The sequence below is a fragment of the Chiroxiphia lanceolata genome, chromosome 25, assembly GCF_009829145.1.
Source record: "Chiroxiphia lanceolata isolate bChiLan1 chromosome 25, bChiLan1.pri, whole genome shotgun sequence".
Lineage (NCBI taxonomy): Eukaryota > Metazoa > Chordata > Aves > Passeriformes > Pipridae > Chiroxiphia > Chiroxiphia lanceolata.
This window is the reverse complement of record NC_045661.1, coordinates 120,869-146,957: the sequence shown is the minus strand read 5'-3', so window position 1 is coordinate 146,957 and position 26,089 is coordinate 120,869. Positions and strand designations below refer to the sequence as shown.

Sequence of the window (26,089 nt, the reverse complement as noted above, 5' to 3'; positions counted from 1 at the left end):
TACGACACTTACAGAAAAATGTATTTTAGAATGGAAAAATTCCAGCAGAGTTGTCCTGCTATTTATTACTCTTCCCCCCTTTTTGAAACAGATCACAATACCAGCAACAAAATCCTCACCTACACCATCTCCCTCTGTCTCATTCTGGAAATCACTCACTATTGAAGCAAATTTCATCCATGGGCCACTGACTCAGAAAGAACAGACTTACAGAGGGAATGTATGAAGACTAGGGTTCAGTTATTAAATAATCTCTTTATTGTAGGGCTTTCACAAAGAAAAAAAAGACAAAGCACCCAAGTAGAAAGAATAAAAATGTATTTTCCTTCAGGTTTTAGACTGACACAGCAAGTACAAATCCTTTAGTGTGAGCACATTACAGCAACTTGGAAATTTAACAAACCCCAAGTGAATAAGCAGACAGTACAAGACTGAATTGTGACAGTTGCTTCTGCAGGTCTTTAACTCCCAAGCTGGCTCTAGGCTTAGCTATCTGGGTAAAAAACCTCCTCCTCCAGTCAGGGGTGGCAGATGAAAGGGAAGAAAGGATGGGCAGGAGCTCTTAAGAGTCAAAGCTTGCAGACCCCTTCTAGGAAATGTTCCTTCATCAGCCAGTCTCAAGTACGCAGGACTGGGCAAGCTTTCAAGAGCACAGGAATTGTTTGCCTGCCAATGTATCTTCACAGTAAGTTGGAACCCAGTACTGTCTGCAGTCCTGTAACAGATACAGAAGAGACCTAGAACTGGAAAACTCCAGATGAACGGGGGAAAAAACCTGTCAAATCAGCCATTTGAAACATTTTTGGTATGTTACCTGCCTTTCACTTTATATTATATGCATAGAGAATCTGATCTACCACTAAAGGAACATGCAGCATGATTTGCATAAATAAGCCCCATCAGGCTCTGAACCAGAGAAACTCTCTTCCAGTGGATTAAATGATCCGGTTTATGAATGAACGATCCTTATAAACCAAAATTTCCAAACACACAACATAGAAGTGACACGTAACAGTGATCTTGGCAGCTTGGCAATGTAATTGTCTTGGATAGCATCTGCATGGCCTCCAGCAACTTCTGTCCTCTGAAAGCCACCACAAATCCAAAGGCTTGTTTGGTCCAGAGTAAGGAAGTGCCTCTGAAGTCTCAACGCTGCCAAATCGTGCTTAGAGAAGAGTGGGATGCACCGAATCTGTAATAGGATGGGCAACTCTAGAAGAAGACATCATAAAACTAGCAAATGCCACAGTGATTTAACTTTTAATTAAAATTAACCCATTTAACTCATTATATCCAAACCCCCTCTGAGAAGTTTACATAGAAGCCCCATAGAACACTTTTTACTTGGGGTAACTCTAGAAACAGCTTCTAACCCAGTATCTACATGGAAAAGTCAATTCTCTTCCACTTCTGCTAGCTCTTCCTGTGCTAATGGCCCAGAAAATAAAAGGCAGTCCCATCCTGGGAAGTTATTTCTGAAGGCCCGCACCTGAAGCAAGTTAAGAGAAAAGAAATCTTTACAGAGATTTCAAGTTTTAATTTTGAAAGTCCAGGGCTATGGCATGGCTGTGATACAGGCGCTGCAACCCTTTCCTTGGGAAAAAGTGAATGGTCAAAAATTAAAAGTCAGAGTAAACTGCATCTGTGAAAGGCAGTCTCTCACAAATACAGCAACCACCTCAAGCAAGGCAAAAAGTGCCAGTTAGGGATAAAAAAATCCCAAAACCTTATGTCTTGCTATAATGTTAAGAGTTGCCTGCAACAAGGCTCTCACTTTGCAGACCAAGGGGTGAACCCATCTGTGTGCTGAAGATTGTGCGTTCAGTCAGTTCCAGCTTTTGCTTATTTTGCTTGCCTTTTAGTCACAGGCATTGAAGTAAAAAACCACCAAGTTCAGAAACTATTCTACCAAGGGTATGGGGAAGGAAAAGGTTAACAGACAGGACACTTTGGAGGAAGAAATAAAGGATACTAAAACCTAGGTTTAAAAAGCTTTTTCAAAAGCAGCTAGAACTAAATAAAAGTTTGTGACTGGAAAGAATACAGCAGATACCTAGAAAGTGATGGAGGATTTCAAGGTCTTTGCTCTACAGGGATGTGGCACCACCTTGATGCCACCTGTTACTTCTCACCCCGTCACTAGCTATTGGATCAGGGAAATTTACTCCTGAGTCAGTGAGATCTTTGCATGGCCCTCATGAAGAAAGGAGAGTTGAAATCTAGCTAAGGGAGCACATCTGAGCACGGGTGAGCTCACATCTGTAACACGTGGTGCCTAACAGTGAGGAGACTGAGGGAAGATTTCATATTCTAGTCAATTAGTTTTTGGTGAAGCCCAATCAAGGCGAAACACAGATGATGCCCACTGGCTGAGGAAAGTCCCCATTAAGTCACACAAGCAAATTCAGCAGAACAGGTTAGATTTATCTAAAATCTTGGAAGCCTTGAAGGAAGAACTTCACACTGAAAGTGAACAAGGAGAATAATGGATCTGGGAAGGGGCAGCTGGGTGTGTGTAGGCTATGCTGTAAACCAGAGTGTAACGCTGTGGCACTGCACTGAAGCTTCTATGAATTAAGCCAAGGGTGCCTGAGACACTCTGCTGCTGTAGCTCGTTTCTCTGGGATCAGCTCCAACATAGGTAGTAAGAAGTCTGTGAATGCAGCTGCCTCGTCTTGGGGACCACTCGTATTTTCCACCAACACTTCAAAAAGGCCCCAGGGCTTCAGTTTGGTGATGTGCTTCAGATCACCTGAAAACCCAAGACAGACAGGTTAAGTCTGGCAAGACATGGGAACAGAGCAGCTCAATAAAATAGGCTGAACAGCTAAACATGACAGATTGAATTCAGAAACTGTTCTAATAGTTGGGCATAGGGAATATAATGTGGTAGGGCATGCTGAAGGGAGAAGTAAATTACATTAAAATCCCTTTTCTACTGCTTTGTAAGCGTATTACAGAAATGTACTTCCTTGAAAGGTTCTTTTTTCACCTCCTGCTATTTCAGATCCAATATAAGCAAATATTACCTTCATTAAATCACCAGCTATACTGCTTTGACATGACAGATAAACACTATGCCATTCACTTTGGAATACATGCAATGTATACTGCACTGTTTGAGAAAGCAATGATGTGCTACTAAGAAAAAAGGGTTTGTTTTTATTAAAAAAAGTATTAAATTAGGTCAAAACCTACTTTTTCGACTCAGTACATTCTGGGGTACTTAGGACTTTATGATAATGTTATGTGCTCTGAGCAATATGGCTCATGATGCAAGGCACTATTTAAGGTGACTGGCATGCTAGAAATGGAGTAAAGCTGTCTAGAGAAGACTTCAAAAGTGAGTCACCACCTCTAAGTTGACAAAGATCAGCTAAATAAAGCTACATCAAGTTTGACTAAACATCTAATGTACTGTTTTTCTACCTGCTACATTTGATCTACACCAAGCTGTCAAGTACTAGGATGCAGGATACTTTTAGCAGTAAAACAAGAATGTCTTAGATTTAGCTGCAGTTTTACTGATGAAGCTTTTCATAAAACAAAAGAAAGACTTAAAGAGGCATCTTTGCTGGCAGTTCCAGCAAGACATTACTGTGTATTTGGGGTAGAAGATGAGGGATAAGTGATATTCCTTGTTTCCTTTTACCTTTTTTGGTGAAAAACTCCTTGGAATATTTTCCTGCCAAAATGAGCTTGCGAGGTATTTTCCCCAGAAGTTCTATGATCAATGCAATGTGATCTGCATGTTAAAAAAAAACCACCAAAAATACACAAGACATCTTTATGCTGCTGTTTCCTGTTCTGGGATATAAGAAAGACATTATCTGCCTTAAAATTACTTTGATATCAACCTGAATCAAGATTACACTAAGCAACAACAAAGCCAGGAGGCGAGGGGGAAAAAAAATAAAGGCAATTTGAATCAGTTTAAGATGCAAGGTAGAGAATCCAGGAGCAAGAGGAATGTGAAACACCAGAACAAGAATATAGACTTGTTGCACGGTGTTTTACTGCAGAGGCTTTAGCACAGTTGCTGCGGATTTGGGTAAATAATGTTTTTGCAAGGAGCCTTTGCATTGCTCACTCAAAAGAGAAGGCTCATTCTGAAGAGGCAACCATTGAATTTCATGTCTCATTTTAAAAAGGGAAGACTTAGGCAAACAGACCTTCATCTCGTGAGTAATCTTCTCCAGAGTGAGGCTCAAACAGGTAGTCTCCTGTTGCTAACTCAAAGGCCTAAACAAACAGAAATGAGCACATTAGATCACTTCAAAACACTGTGCAAACCTCTGTAGGCCATAAGCAAAGCGGTGGGAAAAAATAAGATTATAGCTGTGTACGAGATTTTTGTAGGTTAAGTACACCATTACAGCCTAAGATGTGCAATGACTTTGCACCATTCTAACAACTCCATTAAAAACATCATAGGCGCATCTATGATGAATTCTGGATCACAGCACAGTGGAGGACACCAGTGTGAAACATGTGTAGCCTGTCCTCCTCCTCCCCTCAACAGCATTTTGCAAAAACCACATCATGTCCAAACCATAGTTTCTGGGGTTGGTTTTTTGTTTGGTTTTGCTTGTTTTTTTTTTTTTTTCTTTGTACAAAGATTCTTTCCTCTCCCCAAATTTCAGAGGCCTTTTTCAGTTAATTTCTGAACATTTGTCTGTAGATATGAAAACATGTTTTAAATGAGAACATTTGCATTCATTTCAACTCGCCACTCCTAAATTCTGTAACATATGTATTCATTTTTACTCAGAATACTACCTCTGACCTTCTGTATTCTTAGTTTTCCTTATGAACTGTTGTTGCCAAATTATTGAATTAGGCACACTGTGTAATTATGGCCACACGCTCTGCAGAGAAAACACGACCCTGTCACCTTTTCTTTTAACACATTCATCAAAATCACAGCTTGTTTTCCAAAATAGCAAAAATGTCTATTTTCCGAGCTTAAAATATAAAACCCAAGCTTTGACAGGTAGAAAACACAGAACGGAGACACTAGAGGCACATGCAGTAACTGACTAGACTGATCTTTTTAATCACCATATTCTACATTTGCCAGCTATTACAGGAACAGCTTCAGCCTCATCTCAGCATTACTCAGATTATACACCAATTCTAAACACGCAGAGGATGACGAAAATTAGAAATTATACTGAGGGCATCTGTGAAACAGTGCTAGATACAGCAGGAAGGCTTTTCTAATATAAAAAGATATCGTCTTCAGAATTGCGTGGTTGTCTTGTTTTTCCAAAAATCACAATGGGCAAAGTACAATCACATTTGGAATCTGCTGATGCTGTACAACTAAACTTTCAAAAGGAAAGCCACATATGGGGGGAAAAAAATAAAATAACTCTGCTATGGAAACACGGTATTCAGCAAGTCTGGAAGTTGACTGAACACTTGTAAGGGTTTTTTTGCCAAGTCTGGCCAGTCACTCAGCAGCTCAGAGCACACAGCACAAATGAGTTCCCCAGAATGCTCTGTAGAAAGAGTGTAAAATCCCCCAGCTGACACCACTCACCATGCATGCTGTGCTCCAGATGTCAGCAGGGGTGTTGTACCCGGACCCTATCAACACCTCCAAGGACCGGTACTGTCTTGTCTGGATGTCTTCAGTGAAGTGCTTGTGCTAAATAAAAGAAATGTTTTACTAAAAAGTTAAAGACTGTTTAAAAGAGGAGAATCAACAACCTGGAAGGCCACAGTAGATCAAAGCTCATTACCATTACATTTCATCTGCATTTAACATCCTCATTAACTATTTCCTTATATTCCTACAAGTGCTGTTTAAATGCTCTACATGAGACACTCCTCCTCAAGTGAAACAGTCCAGCAATTTAGAGGAAAGCAAGCCACAAAAACAGAATAAGGGAAGACTCTTTCAGAAAATGCTCCCTTCTCCTACCCAGTCATGACAGAGGCCATGATCCAGCTACCTTAAATCAGATAAGCAACACCAATGTAAGAGATCACCTTGCCAGACACTGCAAGCCTGATGTGCAATTCTGAGTTGAGACTCATCTGTCCCACATTTTGCCATTTTAGAAGCCAAGTAAAAGAGACATTTTTTCTATTTGAAATGTCAAACATTTGAAAGCAGCACAGTACAACCATCAAAGAAAACTTTTTAGTTTTATTGCACGAGTATCTTTCACGCGGCTCCCAAATCCACTGAAATGGTCTGAAACTACAAAACTAGCACATCAGAGCAATTGTTTGCAACTTTCACAGTCTCCAAGACAGCTACAAACTCCTTCAGAAATATCACATACTCAGATTTCTATGCACTGTATGTGACATGGTTCGCAGGGCTATTAGAAGTAAATCTAATGCCAGTGAGGCACCCAAAGCACGGACCGAAAGCTTATGTTTACAGGACCATTTCTTTCTTAGTGTCCCTGCTTCCCCTTCTGTTTTTCCTTTCACAGTTTCAAACTCACTGCTTTCACAGCCAGGTATAAAACCTTTTTTACAGATTATTTTCCATCTTGGCATACTGTGAATGAATTTGCAGGTTTAAACAGTCACTGTGAAAATACTGTACACTTACCACCCAGCAGGCATTTCCTAGGTCAGCTATCTTCACTTTGAGCTTATCTGCATTCTTGGGCTCAAGAGGATTAAGAAGGAAATTCCCAGCAGTTGATTTTCCTAGAGGCAATGTGTACAACAGCTGATTAAAGCTACATAGACAGTGTCACCATCTGTCACCCAAATCCTATCACCCTCTCCCTAGCCAGGAAGAGTTTTTCTTACAGATCAGAACTTTTCCCTCCCTGATGCTTAGGTATAAAAATCAGCAGTCTCCACTATCAGCAACAGAAGTACTACCATTAAGAACTAAATGGTGTCACAAAGCAGAAGGACAGAAGGACAAGTAAGCGTATACAAGAGTGACTATTTCCCAGCACTCTTTGCACAGCCTTAAGAAGTCTGTCTATATTTAAAAAACCTGCTGAAATAAGGGCATTGCCAGAAACAGAACAAGCCTCACAATCCCTAAGTCGCTGAAGAAGGAAAGTCCCCATGTTATACTATCTTTTTGACATACCCATCACTCACTGCTGCAACACAATTACAAGAGCTAAAGTATATATTGGGAAAACTGAATGACACAGTGGAGAGCAAAAATATTAAGTCACTAAATTACATCCAGCAATTTGGAAAAGGGCTGTGAGAAGCAAAAGACGCCTAGTAATCCAGCAGACGCATCCACCTAATTGCAGTTCAAGTTTCAAAATACAAACTTCTCTTGCTACTTTTCATCCATGTAACTCCCCAGCGGTACTCTGGCAAGAAAAAGCTAGAATACCTTCTTTTTAACAAGTACAAATGTTAGTTTTGCCCTCCTTCTCCAAACAGATATACTTTACCTGACACTGACACAAAGATGCAAAAGTAGACAGTTTTATCCATTCATATTTTAACACACACACCTGGAATGTGTTTAAACTGCTGTACACTATCAGAATACATTGAACAGTGCTTATCCCCTAATTTAGCAGCCAGTGACAATTTGTAAACTTGTGTTTCTAACTATTAGTGAAAATCACACTTGAATAAGCAACACCTTATTCAAAGGAGGAAATGTTCTTACACTGAAAACCAAGTGTATAAGTACTCATTAAAAGTAGGAACACTTATGCATTGAAAAGTCAAAACTAAGGTGCAACTACAACCAGGAGCTACAAGCAGTGAACATCTTGGAGTATAACTGTCAGGTTAATTACTCCTGGCAGGAAAAATCTCAAAACAGGTGGTTCTGATCACTTCAGCCTACAAAATGCACATTTCTATTAATACTCTGATGAAGTGTTGTAACAGAACTCTCCCACATCAAGGAGAAAGGAGCCCTGTCTTACAAGGTTCCCCTTATACCTTTGTTGTCTGTTGGGCTATTATTCTCATTCTCATCTTCTGAAGGGATCTCTGTCCGGATGCTTTCCTGAAAATTGTTAATCTCCTGCGCATTGAATGACTGCTTGTCATTGGATGTGGGCTGACACACCATGGAATCCTCTGAAACTAAGGGCACAAATGAGTCCGACATTGCTTCTTGAGGCCTGTTCTCTGAGTCAGCGTTATGCTGACTGTAATTACGGCTATGGAAGTTCTCAGTCTTCTGTGTATGAGGGTGATTGCCACAGTCATTGGCATTATGAAGGTCATCCTCAAGTCGCACAGACCCTTGATTCCCAGAATCTGTGAAGTCCGTCATTTGTATCACTCCGTTGCAGTTTATTTCTGTTACACATTTTTCCACGCTGCTTTCCATTAGATTAGATGGCTCTTGTACAAGGACTTGTGCTGGAAGAGTGGAAAATGAGAATATCGCAAAATATGTCTAAACAAATAGCTGGAAGCTATTCAAGGAACCCACAGAAGTAGGGAGTTCTCAAAATGTAACTGAACACAATCATGCATTAATTCAGTTTACAACAGGACATTTCCCAGTCTCTTTAGAAGGAGAGTATGCAATGCAAAAAGGTTAAATGACAACAGCCAACTCTACTAAAGGTACTCTCTCCTCATACCCACATGAGTGAATGGACAACACTGCCCACTCCATGTCAGCAATACTTCAGGTCCATACCTGTCTTTTTGTCAACGCTTTCCTCTGGTGGACTAACTTTTATGAGCATTTCCAGAGGGGTCTGAGCTTCTTCCTCCTCCTCAGGCTGTGTCTGCCCAGGGCTTGCTTCCTTCTCCATTTCCTCTATTTCTTGCATTCGCTTCTCTAACAACTCAGCCTGCCGTTTCTGCTTCTTTTTCAACTTCTTTTTCTTGTTCTTTGACATTTTGTCAGCCTACACAGAGGCAAGCAGAGAAATTTGACTTAGCATTTCATATTTCAACAAATCTAAAATGTGCCAAGTTTTAATTTATTTTAGAGCTGAGGAAGCAGTCTGCAATGAAAATGTTGGAGATAGCTCTTCTCTCAGATAAAAAGCAGCTATTATAGCTTTCGAACCAGTTGTCTATGGCTTTTATCAGAGCATTTTTGCCCTGAGCTGAGAAACCTACATTATTCTCCAAGTGAGGGATCTCAGACTCTGTAGAAAAATTGCTTTCACAACAGACCTTGAGATCACCACAAGGACTCATCCTGGTGATATATGAGCTAATACTATTTACATCTCCAAGACAGCATTGAACCTGATGCCTATGCAAACACAAATCACACTTTTTCTTCTGATATGAGGTTGCTTTCCCTTAACACTGACTGGATTATGAAACAATGCAGTAGATGCTATCAGAAGATGGATACTTACAGATGAAAGCTATTACACTTACTGGTTTTGGCTGTGGTGCAGTGCTCACTGAAAGGAAAAGAAAGATCAATAAATTAGTATGTCTATATTCAAAAACTATAACTGCACCCTGATCTTAAGGTAAGATTTTTCCTATGTGGTTTGGTAATAACATTTTAATGATATCAACAAATGTTATTTTAAGGGCTCATTTCTCTACAAAAATGCAACGATAAAAAAAGTGAGAAAAGTACTAAATGTGTAAATGCATAATTAAAATTCCAGATAGAAGACTTGCTTGACTGATATCAGAAACAAACTTCCTGTCACGTAGCTTCATTTACCCAGATAAGGGTGATATGGTTTGAAGGTGGCTCCCTGCCAAGTCTCCAAACCTTACCAGGGTGAAAAAAAAAAAATAATTCACCTGCAGAGCCAGATGGTGGGGGAGCCCCAGATCTCTGCCACTCTGTTGCTTCTGCAGCCAGCCTGCGAATATACTGGTCATTAACACAGAGAAGAATGTTCTCAGGTTTAATATCTGTATGAATGATTCGACATTTTGTATGCAAGTAATCCAAACCCTGAAGAACCTGCAGATAAGAAAGAAGGAAATCAACCATTAGACAAAGCAAATAATGAGCAAATTGAGAGTGAAGTAAAAATGCAAAATAGCCTAGGATGCCCAATGAACCTGAAGGGCTTCTGTGTTTGAGAATGCTCCAAATTAGAGCTAATGTGATCAGTGGTTATTACACAGTGTCGCAAAATAGAGATCTGCATACAGATTTTAGCTATGATTTGAAAATGCTCTATTTACCCTCATAACTTATCAAAGTTGAAAATGTAATCTTAATACTCTACAATAAAATCACACTTTCCTCCTCCCCTCCACCTCACATGTAGAAAGATGTTTCTTCTTAGGCAACCATTTAGTGGGGAAAACTGGTTTCCCTTGCTCTTCCTATCATTAAGCACTGTGTTTACTGTGACACTTTAAAAAAAATACTTCACTTATGAGGAATGACTGGGGTAAGAAGAGGTAAAAGCACAGCTGGCCTCCCGTCACGGTTTAAGTGGCAGAAAATAACTATCTGCAGCAGGAGTTTGCAGTAGAGAAAGGAAATATCAACCCAAGAATATTTTGCTGCATGAGAGAGATAGCACTGATTTTTAACTTCTGTTTTCTTGTAAATGAGAAAGATTAGTGAAAGAGTTTTAACTGGGTCAAGGGGAACAGTGCAGTCAGAACTGGAACTTACCTGTTTGATGATTTTCTTGACACAGGGGAGTGGAAGCCCCTGATAATTTGACTTTATGATCCACTTCAGAAGATGATGTCCTAGAACTTCAAACACCATACAGATATCTGGAACTCAATCAAGGGAAAAAATGGACATCCTGACCCAAGGAGCCCTGAATTCCCAGGACTGAGGATCAAAAGAAATCCACACCAGTTATATTTTCTTATATATTAAAGAACCCTCATCCTTCTGACATAGCTTAGAAAAACTGCCTTCCTCAACAGCATCATCCTATCCTACACAATAGTACCATTATCTAAAACATGCAATACGGAGGGATGGAGTTGGTTAGCACAATGGTCCTACTGCAGCAGCAGCAATCTCCTGCTTTGAGTGCAAGCCAGTTACACAAGCAAGCATGCATTAGTATTTCCTGCTAGTAGTGAGAGGGCTTCAAGCCAACAGTGTACGGTTTGGAACAGCCTAGGCTTTCACCACAGGCAAAACTCGATGCCAGATCTCTCTGTAGCAGCATTATCTGAAAAGATAATAAGTCATCTTCAGAATAATTAGGTTACTTTCTTCACCCTCCCTTGCCTCTTTACCAGCAAAACAAACTTTTGACAAAGCCTGGACTTCAACAATATTTACATTATCTGCTGCTTTTTGGCTATAAGATCTCAACAGCTACAGTCACTCCAGTGACATATTCAGTACAGTGCCCTCGCTTTAGAATCCAAATTCCTAAGACTTTATTAGGTTACTTTTTGTATACACTGGCAGAAAGTACACATTTCACAAGAGTGGAAGAAACACAAGATCAGGTCAACATTTACTCAGAAGAAGGTTAATAGAGGAAATACATTATGAGCCTACTGTTTTCTGAAGTGTTAGAATATTTATAATCTACAGCTCAATTATCTCAAGCACCTAGTAATTCTCATTGAAATAAAATTTAAGCTATTGCAAAGTGAAAACATGCCTAGAAGTCCGACTTTCAAATGTTAAGGATCCATTAGGACTTGCTGCAAGTAACTGCCTATTAAAAGGCTGTTCACAGAATTACAGGGTATTTTCAAAGCAATACACTTTAAACATGCTAGCAATGTTGATAAAGTACAAAGTAAGATGCTTCCATAACTAGAAAACGAGCTTATTATCAAGTTATAGATGGCATGTGTTTGCTATTTTCAGCTACTGATCTTACTGTTTTGTACCGCTTTACTTAAATTAACAGGTTATTTAAGCAGGCTTAAACAGGCTGCTTGCAAAATGGAGGGGTTGGGATAGATAAGTTCTCCTACCCCAAAGGTACCGCTTATACAGCCATTCAGTCCAGATTCACTGATTGGCATTGGCACGTTAAAAGCAGGACCAAACAGTGCGGCTTCCACGGCTGACACACATTACATCAGGCTGAAAGAGCGCTCTGAACCCGAGCTTAGCAGGCAGTTTTGAAGCAGACCATTCTACAGCAGGTTTCCTTGGGCAGGGAAAGGGATGCCTGGGCATTGCTCCCCAGCCCAAATAGGACAGCTGCCCAGGCAGTTCCCATTTTATGCAGTTCTTCGCTTTTATTCCACAAAAGGATACGAGAGCCATTGACTCCTGAAATCTTGAAGTCATCTAATAACTGAACAACTTTCTCTTTACTTGGATCATTTGGATCACTGTTGCGGACCTGCAGAGAAAGAGATTATTGTGAAGTCAGATCTACTGCACTACTGCTAGGTTTCTACACAAAGTTTTTGCAGCTAGATGATCCAGAAATATCAAGCACATGACAAATTTAAACTCCTCAAAATGGAAAAAAAAAATAAAAAACACAACTCAGGCACTCACCGATTTTAGCAACTTGATTTCATCTAGTGCTGTTTCTGTGTAGTGCTCTGCACTCTTCACCACCTTCATTGCCACAAATCTCCTCCCTCTATTCACACATGGCAAGTAAATTGGAAACAGTTAATGCTCATATAAAGAACTTGTTCTCCAGGATTATCCCAATTCTTTTGCATGAAAGAGAGCTTATTTTATGCATAATGGAAAAATAAGGTTTAAACACTCAAAGACTGTCTTTGAGTCTTTTTTTATAAAACATTCATGTTAATAATTTCTCATAAAATGTAATAATAGGTCAGAAACTGCTGAACACAAGAGTACTCTTCCCACGTATGTGGTTTGTCCTGTTAACTCCCACACATTTGCATCCACAATATCAAAAGAAACTTCTGTTTAGGATGCAGACAGCTATGTTTTGTGTTTTTATCTAAAAGTAGAAAGATGTTTTCTAATCACATTTGTAAATTCCCACCAGAAACACTAGCTAGAACACAAAGACTTACTGGATGTCCCAAGCCAGCCACACAGTGGAGAAGTGGCCCCATCCAAGCTTCCGAATCACGTGGTATCGTCCATTAAAGAGATCTCCTATTTTCACAAGGTGATAACCACCTAGAAAAACAGCAGGAAGAACCAAAGAACAGGTGTGTGGAACAAGCATCAAAACTTAAAGCAGACTTATTTGATGTGTTTAAATTTTTAATCATATAAACAAATGCAAGTGTTTCTCTAATTGGATCTTGCTAGTACAAATACACAGTATGTTGGAGAAGAAACTGTGAACAGCCCTCTAGTTGACTCAAAAGTTTTAATATAATTGAACTAGAATGACATGTCCATCTTTTCAATCAGGTAATCTCTACAGCATCACAAAATAATACTTCCTCAGTGCAAGCATCTGAAGTCTGCTAGGCTGACCATCTTTGGAAAATACAGGTTGTAGTGGTCAGTAACAGAATCTTTCAGCTAAGTATCAATATTGCTTTTGCATGCTCTGACCCCATAATATGAAAGGGTACTGCAGCCGAGATCCCGGAGTTTTCCTTGCAATTGCCTTCCTGACTGAAAGGCACTTTGCCACTTGACATCACCACTGAAAACAGGGAAGTCTCTTCCCTGTTCCCCTCATATCTCTCAAGCTACTGACTAAGCAGGAGGATTCCATAACAGAAGCGAAAACATGAAAAGCCAGACATACAATGGAACTAGCAGAAAACAAGAAAGGAAATTGTGATTTGGCATTTCCATTTTCTCTGTATTTAGTTTCTGCTAAGAGAAACAGTGGAAGACTACTTGCAGATGCAAAGCTTTCTGAAGAATGGACCAACATGATGATTTGATCTTCAAAAGAAAACTGAAGAATTTGAAAAGGATTTGAAAGTGTCCTTTTTACAATGAAAATAAAAAAAAGGAATTAAATGCCTACTTGCTTTTATCAATAATGAAAGCCCTCTAGCACAGAGAAGAAGTTAACAGCTTTAAACTCATGCATTAAAAACAGCTCTCAACTCAAATCTTGACTGATAACAGAAGGAAACTTGGAGAAGAGCTTCTCCATTTCATGTTAGCTTGAAAAATGTTATCATCATCATCATGCAGTCTCAAAACACCCTTAAAGTATGATGGAGTCTATTTTCATTCTCTACAGTAAGTGAGAAATGAAGGGAATTAAATCGCAAATCCTGCATCTTAAACAGGCAAATTCTCACCTTTACAGTAATCATTTGGATCCTCTTGCTCATCATCGTCTGATCCCAGGATTTCTTCCTCTTGCTCTGGGACATCACTCTCTGAATGAGCAGCGGGGCCCCGGTGCTGAGTGTCAGGTCTGAAAGAGAATACACTGTGTGTCTCACACATGTTCTCTTGAAGCCTGTGCCTCTCGTGTCACACGAGAGATTGCTGATAATGGAGGAGATACAATATTCAGCCTTCAGAAAAACTATTCACATTTAAATGCTTTTACTCCTAAGCTAGTATAAAAGTAGAGAGAAATAATTTTTCCTATACTAGTGAGAAATACAACTTAATGTCCTAGATTCACTTTCATAGAAGAACAAAGAAAAGACCCGACCAGATAGAGAGTTAAAAGCTTAATGATCCACCGAAATGTTAGCCTCTTTGAACCCCTTCCCAGCCTTTCATTCAATGAGGACTTTTCTAAAGCAAATTTATATTTTATTTGTTACCTCATGTAAAACCTGAAAATTTAAAATAACATTCATCAACATTTAAAGACTAACATCAATCAATTCTCACTCCTTTGGAAAAAAAGTAACCAGTGTTTTAGAACTTGCGCCCTTCATCTTTTTCACATTCAAGGTCAAATGAATGTTTAACAATTCTTCTGCTTCTAACACTTTAGAACTCTAAAGCCCCTAACTGACCTTTATTTCTCCTGTTCTCATATGGTAAGCTGCATTTCTAATTCTTCTCTTCACCAGGGGTCTAAAGTTTATTACAGTTGTCTGAACTACAGAGAGGGGAGTACACAGAAGATGTTCAGCAAACTGCTGAGAGTTTGTTATTGCAGAGGGACTGAAATCAGGCACTGAGGCAATGGAGTTTTTCACTCCCACGTTCATAAATAAAACCAGTAATGTTAGGTGTTTAACTTTTTGCCCAGTGTGCTACTCTGAGTTCCTGCTTGTGAAGACCATGTCTGCAAAGGCCACCTCAATGCTCTCACACATTCACGCTGTGTTCGAGTTCCCCAAGTTAAAACATACACTGACTGTCTCCCGTGTCTCAACTCCTTTATGGCATCACACCGATCACAGCCAAACAGCTCATGAAATAACAGTAAATCAGGTAATTTATTTATTTTACAAAGCATTACAGGGAACGGTTAAATGTCTATGAAGTTTAATATTCAAGATCCTTCCATAAAATGCAAACATTTATAATTGCAGGCAGCAATGGCAAGAAAGGACTATGGACAGAATGGTCAAAGGGGAAACTAGATGCTCATAGAGAACAAATCCTATAGACAGGGTAAAGAGAACAAGAACACAGAATTGGACGGAAAGAATTTAAGCCCAGGAGCCACATATATAGCGTAAGAGTAATTCTCTCCAACGCTGTTTCAAGATTTTTACTTTAACTGTACAAGATGTAGGGGATTGGAAAGGACTCAAAAGAAAATTCACCTTAAGAACTACTGACAGAAACATCATGCCATTTTGCAGTCCCAAGGGTTTTCAATAATAGTAATTTCATGCATCGAGGGAGAAGTTACTGGAAGCATTAAAACCCATTCATTCTCTTGGAAGCTTTCTGTGTCCCTCCTAAAGGGCTGATGGATCATGCTGCTGACAGTCTCGCACATGACACACCCAGCAGTCTGCATCTGAGTCTGTCATGGGGATCCAAAAGCATTTCACTTTTACATTATAATCTATTATACCAACTAATGTGAGAGCTGTATTCATGTCATATACATTTCTACAGTGCTATTTCCTTTATGAAATCACCTCCAAAACACATCTCTTTCCTTCACCTTCCTGTGAAAATTCGTTTGCTGTTATTACATCCCACCATATTCTTCCCTCAAAATGACCATGTCAGCTGAAGATTAAGAGAGAATCAATCAGTGCAGAATATGTATTACTACCTAAGAAAAACTGATACACAAAAGCACAAGCCTCATCTGTCTGCTTTGCTCACAAAGACACTACTCTAAAAAGCACAAAAGGCTGTTAAAGACACCAGAAAAATCCATACTATACCCAGTATTTAAAGATGACAGCTGAAACAGCTGTCGGCAGTACTGCAAAACGCAGATAAAGTATATAAAAACTCTATACTAAACAATTATTTACACATTAAAAAATCAAGTGTTCTAGGGTACTTATTTTTATAGCCACCTCTGGTCTACCCAAAAACACCCTGATCACCTTTTCCTTTTGCTCTCTTAATGTGCTAATTAAACATCAGAATAAACTGGATATGCAGGGTCCCTCTGCAGTTATATAGCAGTATTCTACTTAAGAAAAACAATGTGGAACAGCAACGCTACGGCAAAATGCTAGATCTTCTATGGAATTTGTATGAATCCACATCTAAAGACCCTCCTGAAAGTCCTTATTCTCTCAGCAATGCCTGAAGAACTGTATAAATTCACGAGACAAAATTAAAGAGGGTAACCTACCTGCATGAAGCACGGCCTCCCATTGATAAAGAAATTCCCGAAGTCAGCCCAATAGTTTTCAAAAAAGCCATCAAAAATCAGACACCACACTATCTGGGGAGCAGGGGGACATCAGCAGCAGGCAGAGGGGCTGGTTCTTCTCGAACACAGCCACAGCAAAGCTTTGTGTAAGAGTGAGGGAGAAGAGGGATTTGCCTCCAGCACCCAGCCGCAGCTGCCCAGCACTGCATTGCAGGTGAAGGGCCGTGCAGCAAGGCTGGGGCTTGCTCTCAGCTGATCTTCCTGCAAATTCAGTCATGTTAGGGAGTAAGCATAAATACATTCATCCCCTTCTCTTGATGTCTGTCTCATTCTTCCCTCTCATGAAATTAGATTTTCAATCAGATACTTTGTTTCATCTTCCTGAACCAGCCGGTTTTATTTGCCTATTCAATAGCCCACTGCATTCAAAGCTCGAATGAAGACAAGGATCATGGTAATTGTCAACAGACCAACCCTGTGATAGAGAAATGCCAGCACAAACATGCAGAAGAGAAAGGGCGTTCAAAGTAAAAATGAATTTTCTAAAGTAATCCCAAACTTCCCCATCCAGAGTTACAAGAAAAACTTATCCTTTATGCTTAAAAGTAACAAAACAAGCAGAAGGAGTCAAATTTTCTTTAAAAAGTTGAACTGAGTATTTTTCACAGCAGCAGGCACTTAACATCATCCTCCAACAATGCAGAAGAATTACCAGCCATTTCCTGTGCCTGTTTATCCTGCTGGTTTATGTAAGTGATAGGGGAAACAAGTCAGCAACAATGACAGCAGGACTTTATTAGTGAAAGACACTCTGAAGCTGGTCCTGCAGTTTCAAGCCAAGAGGTTTAAAGAAGAAATGTGTTCATTCGGTTGTATATCTAAAGTATTTTCACCTTAAAAGCTTACTGAAATCTGAACATCCCTTTAACAGTTTAGCATTGCCAAACCTCTTCATATTAGAAGAGGTACTAACAACATGCAAAATTTTCCACTGTAGACAAGATTTTGATCCACGTTCATTGAAGATATCAGCCAATAACTCTGTTCACCTCTGCAATGCACAGCAGGGATGGTAAAAGTTATTTGCAGGAACTAAGAAATCAGTCACCCACTTGTTCCTTACAAAAGGTATTAAAAGAGTTTGGAAAGACACTTTTGAATTCTCTTGCCAGTTTTCAATAGAATCACTTATCTGGTCCACACACTAAAAAGAAGGTAAAAAATGATTAAGAAATGTCAATCGCACCACATGGGTTCTTCCAGATTTGCACTGAGGTAGATCCAACAGCATCGAAAGGATAAGGTGGGAGACCCCAATCATGTCTGTTAGTACAGACAGTACAATCAGAAAGCTGTGTTCCTCATACCATGGAGTGGCACCAGCATGAGTTCTTTTGCTGTCCTCTAGAAATTACTAGACACATAGCCAAGCCTCCACACGCAACTTCACCATCAAAACTCTGAACTTTCTCTCTTTTCTCCAGTAACTTACATAACAAAACACTTGAAATTACATGTTTGGTTCTCCTATTTATGAGCATTAAGAGCGACTTCTTCAGAACTCAGTTTGACAGAAAAGAAGTACTCTTCCTCATGCCCAAAACAGCAGAAATACTGCCTATGCTACCTATCTACTTGCTTTAAGTAGATACAAAAGCAGATTCCTTCCACCCTCAAACAAGGAAGGCAACATACATTTAGCCCAAATCACCTTTGTCACACCCATCATCCTTATATATGTACTAACAAAAAAGATACTCTTTTTACACCTTTTTATTTCAGTTTGCCTCTCCCTTGATATTGGCAAAGATGACACCCATTTGTAGGAAACTGAAGAGAAATGCTTTCCTAAATGATTTTTAAGTCACCTGCAACACAGTCTTCATAAACATTGTCATCCCTTATTTGTGAGCTCAAATTACACACATGAAATACCCCCAAGAAGAATTCAATTCAGTGAATGTAACACGAATGATGACTCCAGCTCACCCTGTAGGTGCCACAGATAAAGGTTAACACACCGCAGGACTTGCTGAACAAAGTGTTGTCTTCCACCTTAACCATCCAGCCAATCATTTCCAGGGCTCTACACCCACTACAGCAAGATCTCACCTTCAGTGTTGTTAAAAATTCCTTGTTTTCATTTGAGAAAAGAAAAAACTCCATATGGCATGGTGAAAAGCCAGGACTTAAAAGCTCCCTCCCATTTTCACATCTGTGCATCGAGACAATGCCTCTTTAAGGAAGTATGCTTGCAAGCTGCATCTTATTCCTATTCCTTAGTATGTCTGTAATTTCTACATCATGTTAAGGCACATCTAGTGAGAATGACTGCTTCTGATGCCAGCCTCCAAAATGCTTACATGCAGATCTCCTGGCAAACCTCATGTTCAATAAATATGGTAACCGATTACACATGAACTCAGTACGAATTCAGGTCCAAAATGATAGAAGTATTTTTCTGCTTATATGCAGTTGATCTTTCTGCTCAAGAAATTTCAACTATTTTGAGGGGATTTGAGAGAATAATAAATCATAGATTATAGGGGCCTTTTGAGTCTATAATCCACATTATTTTGTGACTATTGCAACTCATTCACTCCTGCATCCCTATTTTTCTGAATAAAGAACTGGTATGCTCTCACAGTAGGGCAGATCCACAATACTTGCTGCTGTAGAGCACTCATCCCAGAGCTACAGGACTACCACCTTCAAGAACTTAAAAAAGAAGACTGGAGATGGTTGAACATTTAGCTTTTAAAGAACAGTACTCAGAGGCACCAAGACATACTTTTGATTAGTGGATCTGCAGGACCTCAGTTTGAAGATAAGTAATGGCTTCCACATGGGAACAGTATTAATACACAAATAACAGGCAATCAAGTTTCTTGCTCCCCAGGAAAGCACTGTGCCTCTCTCCCACCTTCCTCAGGACCAGGGCAAATACTACATCTAACACATCAGTCTCCCAGTGTTGAACTCCAGAGACATAGTAACTATTTCAAAGAACTGCAAAAGACTTCTGCATTTTTGACACTTCAGCAAAAATAACTACCTGAATGTACCTCACCAGATATTGCTATCTGAAGAGTTTATAGTCAAACTTACTAATGCTTTTGTATGAACAAAAGCTTGAAAGCCTACAGGCTCCTTTTTGAAAGGCTTTTTTGAGCGTCTTTGGGAATCAACTGACTGTCAGCACCCAAGATGTTCACACCTCAAGAAATTATAAAATAATAACTTTCAAAGAGCCACCTTTGGGCAGCAACACGAACTGCAATAACCTAGGTACCAAGCTCCCTGTGTTTTGTTAGCAACTAAAGCTTTGACATGCATATTTCCTGACACATTCTTAACATTAAGGAAAAGGCCTCTCATTTTCTAAAAATAGTTAAACTAAAGGAATTTTCATTCTAATTCCTTGTCCTTCTGATGGAAAATGGTGAAATTAAAAAACTGAAATCAATGCTTCACTCAAGGCTATAAAGCAACCCAGAGACATCAATATTAGAACTCAGGATCTCCTTGTATCTAAGCTTGCATTTTGTCCCTCCAAGGCATTCAGCTGTCACCCTCCCCGTCTTTCTCCTCAGTTTTCACAGATATGGGATCTGAGCAAAAGCACACAGCCATGATATTCTTCCAGCTCTACAGTGGCAGCGATAGAACTAACAAGCAGGCTTGGCAAGTAGAAACTTCTGAGCAAACATTTGAGACAGTTGGTTTAATGAGTCTTCCGTATCACCAAAGGTTTGGAGTAGTTTTACTGGCATGGGAAAACACAGGTATTCACCTTCATAATTCCAAGAAACTCTACCTGTTGTCTTTCTACAGAAGTGTGTTGTGATAAATGCATTCTCTCCTTCATGGATATCAAATACAACTTTTAAGCCAGGAGAGATGGAAAGAAATAGGAACATCCTGAATTTGCAGAAAATTAAGAACGTGGTTGACCTTCCCATAAAGAAAGCTTATACACAGAACCATAATTAGTATTTAGAAGGTGTTTCTGTAAATAACCAGTTTAGGCTTGTCTTGTCTGAACGATGTAACTACTGCATGATGAAAAAAAGAAGTAACTTTCCAGTTTTGTACGAAACACAACTCATTTTGATTACTTTAACCTTTCCAAGTGGATTTTTTTGTTCAGTTGATAGGTAAACTTAAAGTAGGTGCAGTTATTTTCTAAAATAAAAGATATTTTGAATTGTTTTAAATCCCTTCAGAACATTCTCTGCATTTTTATACTTACTCATAATAATTCATAATACTTACTAAACTCAACCTTTTAAAATCAGTTGTTTCATGTTTTTTACTGCACACGTATAGAATACAATATATTACAGAAAAAGTTACATGCGCAATCTAAACTACCATAGAACATCAGATGTTAAAGGCACGTTCCACGCAGTTCCAAGTTTAGATTTTGTGGAAAGTCTTGCAACAACCCAGCTAAGCTTATTTTAGAAGATTTAACTCAAGCAGCTTTGTATTAAATAGCATAAATATTGTGGAACTGTATCTAAAGTTAGAGGCTGACGCTGGGTTCTTTTAGTTGTACAACATAAAGCATAAAGTATATGCAAGCTTCTTTAATTTCTGAGGCATGATCTAATAAACCTATGGTACCAGAAAACAGAGTTGAAGCATGTAGCTTAAGAATATAAACACAGCATTTTACAAAGAGTACGGCTCTGCACTCAAATCAAGGTTAGTGGCAAAATCAAGAGCTAGCCAGCAGTACAGATAACCTGTCCTCGATATGTGGTTAAAAAGGATTAAAAAAAGAAAAAAAACCAAACCACCACCAACATGCCAGCACTGAAAGTTACCATTCAGCAACCTCAGAATTTACACAGAAATCAGTCTTTCCAGCTGCACTGTGGACTCTATTGGCAGAGTCAGTATTGTTTGTCTGCAGCTAGAGAAGGAAAAAAAAAGTAACATGTATAGAATTAAACAATGGATTATTCACACAGAAATTAGAAAAAGAGGAGAGTTTCAAAAATTGTCCTAATGCTACCTTCAAGAAATACCAGGAACATGTACAGAACAGCATGGAACCATAACACACATCTCCCAAATACTTTAGTTAGTGCTCCTTGCTCCTTAAAAGCCCTATCTCAAAACAACTGAGTCTCGGCTGGAGACAACGAGTCAAAAAATGAAAATCCACATGACTTTTCTGAGGAAGTGACTAAGAAAGTATCACTCTAGGCCTAAAGGAAAAAACCTCCAACTCCCACCCTCAAAGCCTATCTTATTGAAAACCTTTGGTTCCTAGGTACCAGCGAGTAAAAAACCTCCTGAGACACTAGAGATTTTACAGGAATAAGCAGCATGTTATGGAGCATACAGAACCAGCTCTAGTATTTACATCACCTTTCACTAGAAAGGAACCTACGAGCAGCATTGAACACAGTACTTAATGCAGTCTGGTGGAAGCCATTGTTTAGTATTTACTCGAGTTCTTTTAATTTTTATATCTGCATCCAAAAGCTCACCACACATAAAGACTTGTGACATTCCTGTGGTAGGAGAGAAGCCACACGAGAGCATCAAAGTTACAGAAAAAACTAAACAACGCATTATGGCATTCTTTCGGTGAGATTAAAAAAAAAAATTAAAAGAAAATCTCAGGGGGCAAGAGGAGGAAGAAGAGTCAAGAGAAGCTGGCCCCCAAGCCAGCAGTTACTGAAGTGCTCGAGGGGCTGCAGAGGGAGGACGCTGACAAACTCTCCCCGGGGTACAGCCTGCGACTGAGGAAAGAAACCTGCAAGGGCAGAGCCCGACACGGAGCTCCATCCATGAGCATGACTACAGCTCCATCTCTGGGGTTCGGGGAGAAGCAGGGAACACAGAACCTGCCGTTCCCCCGTCCAGCCAAAAGAACCGCGACAGGGGACGGCGAGGGGCCGCGGGCGGAGAGCTGGGCGGCAAAACCGCCGCTCCGGACCACGAGCACGAGAAACGTGCCCTCAACTGAGCTCCCGTTAAACACCGGCCCAGCCCGAGGGTCTCGCACGCTTCGGCCGCCGGGCTCGGCAGCCCCTTCCCCGAGGGGACAGGCGAGGGAAACAAAGAGGCGACGGTGCCGGCGGGAGATACCACCTGAAGAGAGTCGGAGCCGCACTTACTTCCTCTGGGCCTTGTCCTTCTTGGCTTTGGTCCGCTTCTTTCGGGCCTGCAGAGCCAGCACTAAGGGAGAGAGGGAGAGAAGAAGAGAGAGGCGTGAGGGGCGGCGGGCCGGGCGGGGGCCCAGCGGAGGTCGATGGAGGCCGCGCCGCGCTCACCTTTCCGCTCCATGGCCGCCAACGCCGGCGCCTCCCGGCGCCTGCGCTGCGCCCGCCCCTGCGTCGCGCCGGGCCCGCCGGGCTGGGCACGCGCGGCTCGGCGGCCTCGAGCCGGGGGGGCGGCACCTCCCTCCTCGGGGCCGCCCCGCCCCGCCCTCCGCGGCTCCGGCGGGTGCGGCCACGGCGCCCGGCAGCGGCCCTGAGCGCAACGGCCAGGAGTGACGCTATGAGCTCCGTTTGTCGCCCGCCCCCGGGGGCCGCTCGGGGCGCCCGCCGGCCTCCCGCGCCCGCACCCGTCTCTCCTCAGCGCGCAAAGCTTTGAGGTGAACCGATGTCTAAAGTCGTGTGCCCCGGCAGGAGTGTAATGCCTCTTAAGAGATTTTTAATATTTAACCATTTATTCAATAACGACCATGAAAAAAACCTTTTCAGTTGCTGGGCCGTTCAGACATTTTGCTGCACGCACTGAACAAATACCTGTGTTATATATTCACCTTAGAACTTTTGTATGTTCTACTATCTGCATTTTTCTTAACACCATTTTACTCCTAAAAACTACTTGCAGCTCTGTTTATAAGCATGTTACATATTCTGTCAGGTGTCTGTTGAGGGTTCCTGTCAGGAAGCCACAGAGGGAGTCAAGGCCATCAGCTGGGACTGGAGCATGAGCCATGTCTGGTCTGCTTTTAATTTCTAGGACATTTTAAGCATGCCCAAGAGGTGGGCCCTTTGGCATCAGATCATGAATATTTTCAGGGAAAGGCAGGTATGCACGTGTGCAATTTTGGAAGACAGAAAAATCCTCTTTGTAATTGTTGCTCTGTTATCTGGTCCTTCCTCCTCGCTTCCTGTGCAGTGTGCCCCACTGCCACGCATGGCCCCAAGAACTGCTTCTGCCATGCTCTGCATGGTGTCCGAGCTTCCTCAGCTGCTTTATATCTTCTGCAGCTATTTATGCATAGGAGTAGCATGTGACTAAAACCACAACTGAGCTGAGGGTGGTTATATGCACGCTGCACTATCATCAATGAAAATGTGCATGTCTGGGGATGTATATCCTCTAATTCAGTGCAGTGGGAGAGCAACCTGGATTTCTGCAACATGCCCTGCTAGGAAAACATCGTGGCATCCGACTAGCTGGAAAGAATATGAAAATGTTGTTGCATGCACAAAACAACAGTAGTTGTTGCAACTATGTCAGGTGAGAATGTCAGGCTGCCAACAAACACAAGATTACAAACAGGCCTTTAAACTCTGAATTCTGTGGTTTCTTAGAGGTATAGGTGGAATACTTGGCTATAAAGTACATGCTTTGTACTTCACAGCCAGAGATTAAACACAGAAGCCTTGTGTGTATGTGGAAGCAAAGTTATGGCACCACGCAACTGTAAGGGAAAAAGATCAGGATTGACTGCATTTCCTCTCAGTAAGATATTTGTTTTGCAGGATGAATACCCGTAATTAGCATGCTAACATACTGACTCTGATTTGTCCCCTGGTGCTTAACTCTGCAAAGTCATGAAGATTGGAACTTTGCTGAACAAGACAAGACAAAAAAATCTCTTAAGTTTTCAGTGGAGACTTTTGATGTTGCCAACAGCTAGGAATGCCATTTCATGTTAAATCAAGGCTAACATAGGACAGCCAACAGAATCTGGAAATTAGGGCTATACTTTTCAGGGGTTTTATATTACTTGTTTTGAACAGAGCTGAGAGGAGCTTGGCATGAAGCCACTGTCCAAAACAATGTAGGGAAGCATATGTGGTTTGATAATTACTCAATGCCATTTGGGCTTTCAGTTTTTCCTGTCTTTCAGTCCAAAAGGTTTGAGGGTTCCAGGACTCCATTTCCTCTACAGTAAGAAACTCTACACTATAACATTCACTAAAATCCTTTACCACTGCAGTTTACACCTATGCCACCTCCCAAAATGCAAATGTTTCCTGTGTTACATTATTTAGTAAGTCGATTAAATCAGGACTTGACCTACATGATCTATTTTGCATCTATGTTTTTAAATAAGAATTTCCAGTAGCTAAACTCTGACTAACCCCACCACCCAGTGTTCCTTCTTCCGCTTTTTAATTCCCTGGCAATGTTGGTGATTTTCTATGTACAATCCAAATATAAGTGACCCTGACTGCCCAGGGCTTCTGGCAGCTTGGAAGTGTGAACAGTGAGTGGGGGACTTACACCAATTAACATTATAGACCTGAGTCCCTTTCCATAATTTCATTGTCCAGGGTGACTACGCACTAGGCTGACAAGTGGGTACCAAATGGAGAACAGAGAAAACACATGAGATAAGGAAGTGGAAAAGAAACAGGGGAAAGATTATGAGCAAGCAAGGCAGACATGGTTTTTAAACAATGAGTTAGGTGAGGGAATAAAAGATATTTTCTTATTAAACATCGAGTGCAATGATAATGTTTCCAATAATATTACCTATGACTTCAGAGCAAAAATGCTCTCTTTGAACTCTGGGCAAGACCTATTTTATTGCACCAGGTGTTTCTGGGTGGACAGATGGACAGACTCTTAACTTTAGATCATGTCATAGTTATACACAATTCAACCTTTTCCATCAAGTGATTTTGTTTCTTTGACTGTAGAATTTCATCCAAGCTCCTTCTTACATTTTGTTGTAAGATATAAAAAGACAGTGCTGGAACAGAGGGCTACTGCACAATCTGAAGGATCTCACTATTACAGAAAGTAATCTTGTTGACAAGTCTTCATGGTTTATGAAAACTAGAAAACACAATAGCAACTCAAACTACAGCTCCATTTACCTGAATTTATCACCAGGAAATGGCTTTACAGCAGCATAAGTTAGACAAGACCCACAGTTTTAGGCTGCAGTACCACACATAGCTAAGCTGATGAAAGAGCTAGTTATATAGAAAGAAGGCTGGCTCCCCTGCTTTCTTTTCCCTGTGTGGTCCTGTCCCTTCTGGCAGCAGCAAGCTGATAGATTAGCTCAGCACACCTTGTAGAACCTCACCCATAGGCAGACCTGAGTCTCCAGACCTGTCATGGTCTCAAAACAACAGTTTAAGTTTCAGTATATGTTCAGTATACACACTGAAACAAAACCCAAATAAATGATGACTCAGAAATCCTATATTTACTTTCTTAGGAGCCCTTTGTAGAGTAGACACAGCCATAATCTTTGAGAGTTCACTCTGGATCCAAAAAGAGATTCAGAAGGAAAACTGGTCAAACAAATGGTCAAACAAAACTAAAACAAACCACGAAGATCACCG

The 26,089-nt window shown here is 40.6% G+C and overlaps 1 protein-coding gene across 3 annotated transcripts; it reads right to left on the bottom strand.

The window, feature by feature from the left end:
• Nucleotides 1–301: 301 nt before the first annotated feature.
• Nucleotides 302–22,905, bottom strand: SRPK1 (SRSF protein kinase 1). 3 transcript variants are annotated; one of them, XM_032710754.1, is made up of 16 exons: nt 22,823–22,905; nt 22,667–22,727; nt 14,068–14,186; nt 12,862–12,970; nt 12,362–12,449; nt 12,113–12,200; nt 10,538–10,644; nt 9,703–9,868; nt 9,319–9,344; nt 8,618–8,831; nt 7,903–8,331; nt 6,575–6,675; nt 5,546–5,653; nt 4,173–4,242; nt 3,653–3,745; nt 302–2,752 (listed from the first exon to the last, which is right to left on the bottom strand). In XM_032710754.1, exons 1-16 carry the CDS (start codon nt 22,833–22,835, stop codon nt 2,568–2,570), a joined length of 1,977 nt encoding a protein of 658 aa, XP_032566645.1. In that variant the 5' UTR covers nt 22,836–22,905; the 3' UTR covers nt 302–2,567. The 3 variants fall into 3 exon arrangements, with proteins under 3 accessions (XP_032566645.1, XP_032566644.1, XP_032566643.1); XM_032710753.1 differs by lacking the exons at nt 22,667–22,727; nt 22,823–22,905 and adding an exon at nt 22,303–22,349; XM_032710752.1 differs by lacking the exons at nt 22,667–22,727; nt 22,823–22,905 and adding an exon at nt 16,509–16,620.
• Nucleotides 22,906–26,089: the final 3,184 nt, after the last annotated feature.

Excerpts from the sequence above, each read along its gene's own strand:
- SRPK1 (XM_032710754.1), bottom strand. Across the intron at positions 9,869-10,537 it reads TCAAGAAAATCATCAAACAG|GTTCTTCAGGGTTTGGATTA; the intron begins GTAAGTTCCAGT and ends TCTTATCTGCAG. Across the intron at positions 2,753-3,652 it reads GGAGTTTTTCACCAAAAAAG|GTGATCTGAAGCACATCACC; the intron begins GTAAAAGGAAAC and ends TTGGGTTTTCAG.